At 46.4% G+C, this 12,664-nt stretch overlaps 1 protein-coding gene across 4 annotated transcripts in view; it reads left to right on the forward strand.

The window, feature by feature from the left end:
- The window catches only part of nrxn2b (neurexin 2b), a 711,451-nt gene that overhangs the window by 463,478 nt on the left and 235,309 nt on the right, over positions 1-12,664 (forward strand). For all 4 annotated transcript variants that reach the window (XM_079427101.1, XM_079427100.1, XM_079427102.1 and 1 more), the window contains 3 exons: positions 802-921; positions 1,707-2,088; positions 4,908-5,098. In XM_079427101.1, the coding sequence (XP_079283227.1) occupies positions 802-921; positions 1,707-2,088; positions 4,908-5,098 (693 nt within the window). The remainder of the gene's footprint in view (positions 1-801; positions 922-1,706; positions 2,089-4,907; positions 5,099-12,664) is intronic.

A 12,664-nucleotide genomic window follows, 5' to 3' on the forward strand; every position in this document is an offset into this window, starting at 1 on the left:
GTCACATTTCACTGCAGATCTCTGCAGGTGAATCTAGTGAATGACAGATGGATGGAGATTAGAAACTGAAGCACGTCCAGGTGAAATGAAGATGCTTGAACGTTCATGTTCTGTCAGATCTGTCTGCCATACATCATCACAACGACAGATCCATGCGCGTGTGTGTGTTCGCAGAGATCTCATCACAGTATGAGTGTGTCTGTGTGGGTGTGAGATTGTGTGCGCGTATGTGTGTGTGTGTGTGTGTGTATGCACAGATATCTCCTCGCAGTATGTGTGTGTTTGTGTGTGTGTGTTCGCAGAGATGTCATCACAGTATTAGTGTGTGTGTGTGTGTGTGTGTGTGTGAGATTGTGTGCGTCTGTGTGTGTGTGTGTGTGCACAGATATCTCCTCGCAGTGTGTGTGTGTGTGTGTGTGTTCGCAGAGATCTCATCACAGTATGAGTGTGTGTGTGTGTGTGTGTGAGATTGTGTGCGTGTGTGTGTGTGTTCGTGTGTGTGCACATATCTCCTCACAGTGTGTGTGTTTGTTTGTGTGTGTGTTTTTGTGTCTGTCTGTGTGTGTGTGTGTGTGTGTGTGCGCACAGATATCTGCTCACAGTATGTGTGTGTGTGTGTGTGTTTCTGTATGTGCGTGCGTGCGTTTCTGTCTTTGTGTGTGTGTGTGTGTGTGTGTGCGCACAGATATCTGCTCACAGTATGTGTGTGTGTGTGTGTTTCTGTATGTGCGTGCGTGCGTTTCTGTCTTTGTGTGTATGTGTGTGTGTGTGTCTGTATCTGACCACTCTCTCCTGCTGCAGGTAAAGGTCCCGAGATCTTGACGGCCGGTCAGAAACTGAATGATAACGAGTGGCACTCGGTGAAAGTGGTCCGGCGTGGGAGGAACCTGCAGCTGTCCGTGGATAACGTGACTGTGGAAGGTAGAAACTCATCCTTCATCAATCTTTGATCATGAGCTCAGGTGGGAGGAAGATGAAACTGCAGTTTAACAGCAAACAGTCACTATTTAATGCCCACCACAGAAACGCCAGCCAATCAGAACGCACAGATGAATGACATACACAGCATTTCTGATTAGCTCCTTTTATGATCTTCTTCTTTCAAGCAAGTGGAAAGAATACATCTGAAATACACATTTAAGTGTTTATTTTATTACACTTCCTCTATTTGCGTCTGTAGAAATTAATTACTAAGCATATATTTAAAGAGTTTTTCCTCCACTTCAGCAGCACTTACACACACCAAAACTTAGAGGTTTATTGCTCTCTATATTCTGAAGGTTTGTACTGTGGGGTTTGTTCATATTTCATTCACATGAGTTTTTATAACATTTTATTCCTAACAACATGGTGAAAATGTATTTGTTTTCAATCTAATGACTATTTTCTGATTTATGGAGTGATGAAAAGAGAAATCCAGAATCCCCTCTGGAAAAAGCTTTAACTCTAATATGACAACAAAATTAAACAAGAATTATGACCCTGACTTTAGATTTGTGTTCTGGAAATGTATGCAAATGAGTGCTTATGTAATTAGATAAAGCCTCGTTTGCATACTTAAACATACCGTTTCCGAAAATGTGTAAAATAAGATGTTTGTTGTTAATGTACTGCTCTGAAGCTGGGGAAGTATGGTGGTATAATGCCACAATACCTCTGACTACAGCGCTGGCTGTGCATGTCATGACTGTGGTTGTGTACTGCAGGTCAGATGACCGGCGATCACACGCGTCTGGAGCTCCACAACATCGAGACGGGCATCATGACGGAGCGCAGGTTCATCTCTGTGGTGCCGTCTAACTTCATCGGGCACCTGCAGGGCCTGGCTCTGAATGGCGTGCCGTACCTGGACCAGTGTAAGAACGGAGACATCTCGTACTGCGAGCTGAACGCCCGCTTCGGCATGCGGCACATCATTGCCGACCCCGTGACCTTCCGCAACAAGGGCAGTTACTTGGCGCTGGCCACGCTGCAAGCGTACGCATCCATGCACCTGTTCTTCCAGTTCAAGACCACCAGCACCGACGGCCTGCTGCTCTTTAACAGTGGCGACGGCAGCGACTTCATCGTGGTGGAGCTGGTCAAAGGGTCAGTCACATCTCGTGTCATTCTGCAGAGTTTCACCATTTGTCTTGCGCAGTGTTGGGGGGAACGCATTACAAGTAACGCAATCAGATTACTTTTTTGAATAACTAGTAAAGTAATACATTACTTTTTAATTTAGAAGATAGTATCTGAGTTACTTTTTCAAATAAGTAACAGCTCTGGTGTTGCCATGTTGAGAGAAATCAGGAGTAAGTGCAGAGCGTTGTGTGTGAACATGATCTTACTGTAGTTCTAGACTAAATATCAACATATATTTACTCATCTCACCTGCACTAAAACACATTCAGTGTTCCTCAAAATCAATAAAAAGTCAAATGTAAACTATTATACAAACCTGCAATAATTAAATGTTAAATAAGACAAATATCCTTTATCTATTTAATCCCATTTTATTAACTAATGTCTAAGAACTTTTTTATATTTAAAACAAACAAGCAAGCCCTGCCCAGATTTAAAAAGTAACTCAAAACTAACGTAACTTATTACTTTTCATAAAAGTAACAAAGTAACATAATTAGGGAGTAACACAATATTGTAATGCATTACTTTTAAAAGTAAATTTCCCCAACACTGGTCCTGGGTTCAGGGAAACTGTTTGGAAACAATCTGTTATTGTGCAGAATTACACACTTCACTTTCTTCAGACACAGTAAGACATTAGATGCATTAAAATGTGCATGGAGTTCATATCTTGCATCATATATTGATATCTTTGGTATCTTGGCAAATCTGAGCTCAGTCTGATATCTCTTCTGAAACACCAAAGATTGCTGAGCTCATTTTCTCAGGAGAAACATCTGAGAAGCAGCAAAAGTCTCCATTTGCATCACAGTATTTTCTTTGAAAAATAATTGAGATATTAAAGAGATCTTTCTTTTTTAAGTTTGCTTAACGGTTTTATTTTAGTATTATTTATATACTATTATAGTATTTAATAATATTTTGAATTGGCAGTTGTTTTTATATTTTCAGTTTTCCTTTTAATTTAAGTTTTAGTAATTTTGTTAAGTACTTAGGTTTCATTTATTTCAGCTTTAGTATTTTTTGTAATTAAATTTAAATTAATCTATAACATAAAACAACGGGTTGCTTAATGGTTATATACTTATATACTATTACAGTAATTATTAATATTTTGAATTTATTTTTTGCACTTTGATTTATATTTTAATTTGTGCAATTTTATGTGCCTTTTTATAGTTTTTTTTATAGATTTAACTTATTAAACTTATTTTTATATCAGTTTTAATTTTAGTGGTACTTCAGCTTAAATTGATCTATAACGTAAAATACTGTTATTTTTAGTATTATATCTTTATAGTATTTATTCATATTTTGAATTGACTTATTTTTATTTTATATGTATCTTTGTTTTAATTTTAGTTTATATTTTTGTAATTTTGTTATGTGCTTTTGTAATTTTTATTGTTTATGATTTAAATATTTCAATGCATTCTTATAGGTTTAATTTATTTTCAGTTTCAGACATTTTAGAACTTTAATAGCTTTAGCGTTCATCATATTTCGCTGTAAATCTCCTCTCAGGTGAATCAGGTGAGTGATAAATGTACAAATGGAGATGATGGCCTGAAGCGCATGCATGTGAAATGAAGATGAGCAGCAGATTGTTGTTGTCAATGCAGAAAGTTAGTATGTGTGGAAGACGAGTGAACACTGACTCACTCCGTAGAGACTCTGATTGTTCTGGAGAACTGGGTTTCTAAGCAACAGATGTGTGGTGTGGGTGCCGGAGACGTGTTTAAAGAGCTTCGCTGCAGTCATTGTTCACGCCGTTACGAGCAGTCAAAGAACGCAGCTCATTTTTCACAGTTTTTATCTGCGATGAACACAATAAATGCAGTGTTTTATAATCAATATTTAAGGGAAATGACAGTAAATGCAGAGAATACACCAGGGAGCAACATTTACTATGGTATTAGAATAAATAGAGCTCAGGAAATGAGTTTCATTCAGTGAAGAATGGCTCGCTCATTTGTGCTGTGAAAATAAGGACACAGTTCAATCAGAGCTCAAAATATAAAACCTTTCTAGAGCTGCTGAACTAAAGCAGACAAACAAGTGTACCGTATTCCGAAATCTGCTTCAGTGCGTGAGTTAAGAAAATTGTTAAGAAACTGCATTCTAAATAAATTATGTTTAGATTAATTAAAAACTAAATACAGCATCATTTTAGTCTAAATAAACTGTTCATCTAGATTAATTCAAAATTAAAGCATGCATTCAGACAAAATAATGACTAAAAGAAAGGTACATTTAAATAAAAACTAAATAAAGTGCACGCTCAGACTAAATAAAGTAGTTTTACTTTTTTAATTTTTATCAAATGAAAACTAAATAAATCACTTTAATAAAATAGTTTGGACATTTTTGTTTTTATTAAAAATGAAAAGCATACGTTTAGACTAAAAGATTAAACAAATATACAAGTTTAGATTAAATATACTAAAAGTGTACATTTAGACTAAATGAAGGCTAAATATACTGTACAAGTAGATTGAACCAAAACTAAAAGTGTAGATTTAGTTTAAATAAAGTGTATATTAGACTAAACAAAAACTACATGTACAAATTCACACTAAGCGTACAAGTGTGTGTTTAGACTTAATGAAGTGTGTTTCTCACCCCATCATCATCCTGCCGCTGTCAGTGATGAAAACACACATTTATTTCAGTATAATAACAGTGTAATATGGGCTGAATCAGCGCTCTGTCAGGGTTTGATGACGTGGATCTCATCGTGTGTTTGAGGTGACCTGTGTGTGTGTCTGTGTGTATTTCAGGTACGTTCACTATGTGTTTGACCTGGGGAACGGCCCGTCTCTGATGAAGGGAAACTCGGAGAAACCACTCAACGACAACCAGTGGCACAACGTTGTGGTTTCACGCGACACCAATAACGTGCACATGCTCAAGATAGACTCTCGCACCGTGACGCAGCACTCTAATGGAGCCAGGAACCTGGACCTCAAAGGTACCACACACACACACAGACCGACACACGCGCGCACACACACACACACACACGCACGGACACACTCTCTCACACACACACGGACACACACACGGACACATACACGGACACACACACGGACACACACACGGACACACTCTCATACACACACACACACATTTTGGTTTTTGTGGTTTATGGGGACTCTCCATAGGCATAATGGTTTTTATACTGAACAAACTGTGTGTGCTATTGCCCTACACCAACCCTACACCTAAACTTAGCCCTCACAGGAGACTTTGTGCATTTTTAGATTTTCAAAAAAACACCATTTAGTATGTTTTTTAAGCCTTTTGAATTACGGGGACATAGGCAGTGTCCTCATAAACCACCTTCATATTGTAATACCTCTGTCATACCCATGCCATTATACAAATTTGTGTCCTCATAAACCACATAAACATGCACACACACACACACACACGGACACACACACACGGACACTCTCTCACACACACACACACACACACACACACGGACACACTCACACTCACACACACACGGACACTCTCTCACACACACACACACACACACACACACACACACACACACACACACACACACGGACACACTCTCACACTCACACACACACACGGACACACTCTCACACTCACACACACACACGGACACTCTCTCACACACACACACACACACACACACACACTCTCACACTCACACACACACACACACACACACACAGACACTCTCTCACACACACACACACACGGACACTCTCTCACACACACACACACACACACACGGACACACAGACACACTCTCTCACACTCACACACACACACACACACACACACACACGGACACACTCTCACACGTACTCGCACACATTCACACACAGCGAGTGTGCTGTTTTACACACCTCTTTATTTATTTATTTTAAGTTGAATGCACTGCAGAAGTCCATCCTTACTCAGTATTTTTGTTTTTCAGTACAAATATATAAACATTCTTAAATCAAGATATATTTACTGGAGATGCAAAATCACTGTAAAAATGTTGTAAATAAATAAATGTAGTAAACAGTACAACAAACATTATCAGAGTATGTTTCAAATACAGGTCCTTCTCAAAAAATTAGCATATTGTGATAAATTTAATTATTTTCTGTAATGTACTGATAAACATTAGACTTTCATATATTTTAGATTCATTACAACACAACTGAAGTAGTTCAAGCCTTTTATTGTTTTAATATTGATGATTTTGGCATACAGCTCATGAAAACCCAAAATTCCTATCTCAAAAAATTAGCATATTTCATCCGACCAATAAAAGAAAAGTGTTTTTAATAGAAAAAAAAAAAGTCAACCTTCAAATAATTATGTTCAGTTATGCACTCAATACTTGGTCAGGAATCCTTTTGCAGAAATGACTGCTTCAATGCGGCGTGGCATGGAGGCAATCAGCCTGTGGCATTGCTGAGGTGTTATGGAGGCCCAGGATGCTTCGATAGCGGCCTTAAGCTCATCCAGAGTGTTGGGTCTTGCGTCTCTCAACTTTCTCTTCACAATATCCCACAGATTCTCTATGGGGTTCGGGTCAGGAGAGTTGGCAGGCCAATTGAGCACAGTAATACCATGGTCAGTAAACCATTTACCAGTGGTTTTGGCACTGTGAGCAGGTGCCAGGTCGTGCTGAAAAATGAAATCTTCATCTCCATAAAGCTTTTCAGCAGATGGAAGCATGAAGTGCTCCAAAATCTCCTGATAGCAAGCTGCATTGACCCTGCCCTTGATAAAACACAGTGGACCAACACCAGCATCACTGACTGTGGGTACTTGACACTGGACTTCAGGCATTTTGGCATTTCCCTCTGATATCTGTGATTTCCGAATGACATGCAAAATTTGCTTTCATCCGAAAAAAGTACTTTGGACCACTGAGCAACATTCCAGTGCTGCTTCTCTGTAGCCCAGGTCAGGCGCTTCTGCCGCTGTTTCTGGTTCAAAAGTGGCTTGACCTGGGGAATGCGGCACCTGTAGCCCATTTCCTGCACACGCCTGTACACGGTGGCTCTGGATGTTTCTACTCCAGACTCAGTCCACTGCTTCCGCAGGTCCCCCAAGGTCTGGAATCGGTCCTTCTCCACAATCTTCCTCAGGGTCCGGTCACCTCTTCTCGTTGTGCTGCGTTTTCTGCCACACTTTTTCCTTCCCACAGACTTCCCACTGAGGTGCCTTGATACAGCACTCTGGGAACAGCCTATTCGTTCAGAAATTTCTTTCTGTGTCTTACCCTCTTGCTTGAGGGTGTCAATGATGGCCTTCTGGACAGCAGTCAGGTCGGCAGTCTTACCCATGATTGCGGTTTTGAGTAATGAACCAGGCTGGGAGTTTTTAAAAGCCTCAGGAATCTTTTGCAGGTGTTTAGAGTTAATTAGTTGATTCAGATGATTAGGTTAATAGCTCGTTTAGAGAACCTTTTCATGATATGCTAATTTTTTGAGATAGGAATTTTGGGTTCCCTTCCAGGAACGTCGAGCTGCGTCAAAACGCATATGGGAACGCCATCAGCGTAACCGACGCTCTGAATATCGTCTACAACAAGTCCAATAGAAGGGCGAGGCGTCACGGGCGGGGTGACGTCACGGCCAGGAGGTATATAAGCACGTGAGGCAGAGCCCGCGTCAGCTTTTTGTCATTCAGCAAGCGCTCTGTGTGTTGTCAGTCCATATCTGTTTTGTGAGTCTTATTTAGTGTTGTATGTCCTGAAAAGAAATTAGACATCCCTAAAGCCAAGACCAAAACAGGGGGCGATCCTAGATCGCGTTTCAGATTGTGTGCTAGTCCACTGCCTGCGTTATGAAAAAAAAAGCATTATGAGCGGGGACACACATGATCTGTGCGTGGTCTACCTGAGTGCGGAGCGCGAGGCAGCGGCTCTCGAGGGAGCTGACTGCCCGCATTGTGAGCGGCTCTCGCTGCTCACACTCCGCACTCGGAGGGCTCTCTTCGAGGAGAGAGCCTTTGTGAGCGTCCCACGCGGTGCTGGCCCCGCTTTTGCCTAGGCAGAGCGGCGGCTGCGCTCGTGGGACTCACAGGCTGATTTGGCGAACGAGAGTGAGACGGGAATGTCCCTATCTCCTCCCGTATCCGTCAGATCTGGCGCCCCGTCTCGCGGTTCGGAAGCGGTACTCTTCCCCCCGAGACGAGGGCTTGACGCTGCGTCCTCCGAGGAAAAGGGACGAGCGTTGACGAGGTTTCGCCGCCTCTCTCGCCCCAGTGTGAGGAGCCACAAGAGCCTTCAGTTTCCCCCGATCTCCACCGAGGTGTTGAGATCGCGGGTGGAATCTTTGAGGGCAGATGGTATGCGCGCTCTCGAAATTCAGGCGGCTGCTGGGCGGGCGCAGCCTCCTCCGCATACCAGCTCCTCGCGCAGCAGGTCCTGACGGGCGAGCCCCAGGACCGAGGAGAGCGACCCCTACTGGGGTGGAGCGGCTTGCACCGCGGCACACGGTGACCGTCTCCCCTCGGTGCTCTCCGGGGATTTGTCTGTCAACCCTGCAGTTCCATGGCACGGCAGGTCCCAGCGAGTGTTTTTCTCAGAATTCCCCGCCGGTAGTGACTGCGGGCCTGAGAAACTCGCCTCAGTTGCCAGAGACCGCGTCTCCCTCCGAAGCTCCGCAGCGAGACAGCGGTCTGGCCATTTCTCTGACACCAGAGGTCAGTTTCGAGAGCCTGATTCCCTTAGTAGACCATTGGGCAGTGAGCTGCCGAATGCGTCTCTTTGGGCCCTGCCTGGCAGGGTCTGGTTCGTTCAGAGGTCCTGACGGGCGAGCCCCAGGACTGCGGAGGACGACCCCTACTGGGGTGGAGCGGCTTACACCGCGGCACACGGTGACCGTCTCCCCTCAGTGTCCTCCGGGGATCTGTCTGTCAACCCTGCAGCTCCAGGGCACAGCAGGTCCCAGCGAGTGCTTTTCTCAGAATTCCCCGCCGGTAGTGACTGCGGGCCTGAGAACCTCGCCTCAAGCGCCAGAGACCGCGTCTTCCTCCGGACTTCCGCAGCAAGACAGTGGTCTGGCCATATCTCTAACACCAGAGGTCAGTCTCGAGAGACTGATTCCCTTAGTAGATCATCTAGCGGCCAGGCAGCGGCTACCAGATGTGTCTCTTTGGGTCCTGCGGACGGTAGAGCATGGTTATTCCATCCAGTTCGATGGGCCACCTCCACCGTTCAACGGGGTTTGCGTGACTACGGTCCGCCCCGAGCAGGCTCTGGTTCTGGGACAAGAAGTCGAGAATTTAGTAAGGAAGGAAGCCATCGAGTGGTTCCTCCTCACGAAGTCCACGCCGGCGGCTCAGCCGGCACTTCATTGTTCCAGAGAAGGATGAGGGGCTGAGGCCCATACTGGATTTGGGGTTCTGAACCACTCAGCCAGAAAGCTGAAGTTCAAGATACTCCCTGGCAGGCAGATCGTGTCTCAAATCAGGTCCGAGGACTGATTTGTCACGACAGACCTCTCCAGGTACCCATCCTTCCCTTTCACAGGGAGTTCCTGAGGTTCGCTTTTGGGGGCAAAGCGTATCAGTATCGGGTTCCTCCTCTCGTCCCTTACACTCTCACCCCGCACTTTCACTAAGTGTGTGGATGCGGCACTGGTCCCGTTGCGACTGCAGAGCATCTGCATACTCAATTGCATCGACGATTGGTCGATCCTCGCTCAATCAGAGCGGGTGGCGATTCGGCATCGAGGTGTCGTTTTCGCCCACGTGAAAGATTTGGGGGTTAAGACTAAACGCCGAGGAAAGTGTGCTTTCTCCACCTAGAGAACCACTTACCCAGGCGTAGTGAGGGATTCGACCACGATGCAGGCTCGTTTGACCCCTGCTCGGATCGAGTCGATCCTCACGGCAGTCAAGAGAGTGCGAGAAGGCCAGCCATTCACTGTCAAGCAGTTTCAGAGACTGCTTGGGCTCATGGCAGCTGCGTCCAGCGTGATTCCTTCTGGCCTGCTGTACATGACGCCCCTACAGTGGTGGCTCAAGACCAAGGGGTCTCCCTGAGGGGAGACTCGCTCCGCGCTGTCTAAGTGTCACGCCGCTGTCCGTGCCTTAGACATGTGGAGGAATCCTTGAGTCTTGTCTCAGGGCCCGGTGTTGGGAGCTCCTTGTTGCCGCGTTTCGCTAGCGACGGACGCTTCCCTCACCGGTTGGGGTGCGGTCATGAGTGGCCACCCTGCCCGCGGTCTGTGGAGTGGTCGCCACCTACGTGGCATATCAACCAGCTAGAGATCCTAGCCGTGTTCCGTGTGCTCAGGCACTTCCTCCCAGACCCAAGAGATCACCACGTGCTGGTGCGAATATGGGAGCAGACGTTCTGTCGAGACAGGGGCTAAGGCCCGGGGGAATGGATGCTTCACCCCGAGGGGTGAAGCAGATTTGGAAGGCTGTGGCCAGGCACAGGTGGACCTCTTCGCCGCTTGAGAGTTAGCGCAATGTCCCCTCTGGTTCTCTCTAGCCCCTCCAGCTCCTCCGGGACTGGACGCTATGGTACATCCGTCCGTACGCCTCCCCCCCCCCCGATCGCTCTGCTCCCGGGAGTTCTGGAGAGAGTGCGCCGGGACGAGGTCAGTCTACTGCTGGTAGCACCGTTCTGGCCGGGCCGAGTATGGTTCTCGGACCTGATTTCTCTTCTCGACGGCACCCCGTGGCCGGTGCCGATCGGGAGAGATCTCCTCTCACAGGCCGGGGGCACCATTGTGCACCCCCGCCTGGAGCTATGGAAGCTGTGGGTATGGCCTCTGAGGGGGCACAACTCATAGTTTCCGGTCTGTCAACCGAGGTTGTCGAGACCCTCCTCCAATCCAGAGCTCCCTCCACAAGGAAACTGTACGCCCGGAAGTGGAAGCTTTCACTTCTTGGTGTGGAGACCGCCAGCTCGACCCAGTCTACTGCCCGATTCGCGCAGTCCTGGAGTTCCTGCAGGCCCGCTTCTCCGCAGGGTTAACCCACTCCACTGTTAAGGTCTACGTGGCAGTTATCTCTTTGTACCACGCCCTTAGCGGTGGCCAGTCAGTGGGCAGACACCCCCTAGTTACACGTTTCCTCCGGTGCACTGAGGCTGAGGCCTCCGGTACGATCATGCGTCCCAACTCGGGACCTGGCTGTGCTTCTGAGGTTCGGTGCGAGCACCTTGAGCCTATCGAGGAGATAACAGATGGACTCCTCACCATCAAGACCGTCTTCTTGTTGGCCATCACTTCTCTGAGGAGGGTGTGTGGCCTGCAGGCCCTGTCTGCGGCCCCTTCGATGGTGACTATGCGCCCGGTTCGGCTAAAGTCTTTCTCTACCCCTGTGCGGGGTACGTACCGAAGGTTCCGGCGGTCATATCACAGCCAGTCGTACGCCAGGCCTCTGTCCTCCTCCCTTCGGGGAGCCCGGCCAGGAGAGGCACAACTGTATGTGTCCAGTGTGAGCACTGGGCACGTACATCCACAGAGCTGCCCTGTGGTAGGTGGATGATGGATGCTGTCTATCTTGCCTACGAGGCCTCTGGGCTTGCCCATCCGTGGGAGTCAGAGTGCACTCAACCAGAGGTATGGCGGCCTTCAAGGCCTTTTTGGACAGATGTACCGATCAGGGCATCTACGACGCTGCTGGGTAGTCCACGCCCCTGACTTCGCCAGGTTACGACCTCGACATCCGAGCCACTACAGGCTCTTCTGTCCTCTTGGCCTGACATCAGGCAGGGACTTGTCAGTCTGGCGGCGTTGGTATAGCGTTCCCATATGCGTTTTGACGCAGCTCGACGTTCCTGGAAGGGAACGACCTAGGTTACGTATGTAACCCAGGTTCCCTGAAGGGAACGAGAGCTGCGTCTCGAAGCCATACTTCCGGCATCCCTGCCAGCGCTTGCTTCATGACATGAAGCTGACGCGGGCTCTGCCTCACGTGCTTATATACCTCCTGGCCGTGACGTCACCCCGCCCGTGACGCCTCGCCCTTCTATTGGACTTGTTGTAGACGATATTCAGAGCGTCGGTTACGCTGATGGCGTTCCCATATGCGTTTTGACGCAGCTCTCGTTCCCTTCAGGGAACCTGGGTTACATACGTAACCTAGGTCGTTTTCATGAGCTGTATGCCAAAATCATCAATATTAAAACAATAAAATGCTTGAACTACTTCAGTTGTGTTGTAATGAATCTAAAATATATGAAAGTCTAATGTTTATCAGTACATTACAGAAAATAATGAACTTTATCACAATATGCTAATTTTTTGAGAAGGACCTGTAAATATACATTTAGAAAAATTAAATAAGTAGAATGAAATAAAACCCTCAGGGCCAGATTATGTGCCTGTATTCCTCAGGTTACTGGTGAGGAATACGGGCTTGACTCCCGTTGCTCACAGTATTTTAAACACAACTGTAAGCTGCTGTGTTAACGACACATTTCGAGACACACACCTGTAAAGAAAATGTGGTTGTCAATCCCAAAAACTGACAGTGTGAACGTAGCCTATGGTGTGTTAGTCTTTGTGTGTTAATTAGAAAGTTTGTATAG

Source organism: Barbus barbus (genome assembly GCF_936440315.1).
Source record: "Barbus barbus genome assembly, chromosome: 1".
Classification (NCBI taxonomy): domain Eukaryota; kingdom Metazoa; phylum Chordata; class Actinopteri; order Cypriniformes; family Cyprinidae; genus Barbus; species Barbus barbus.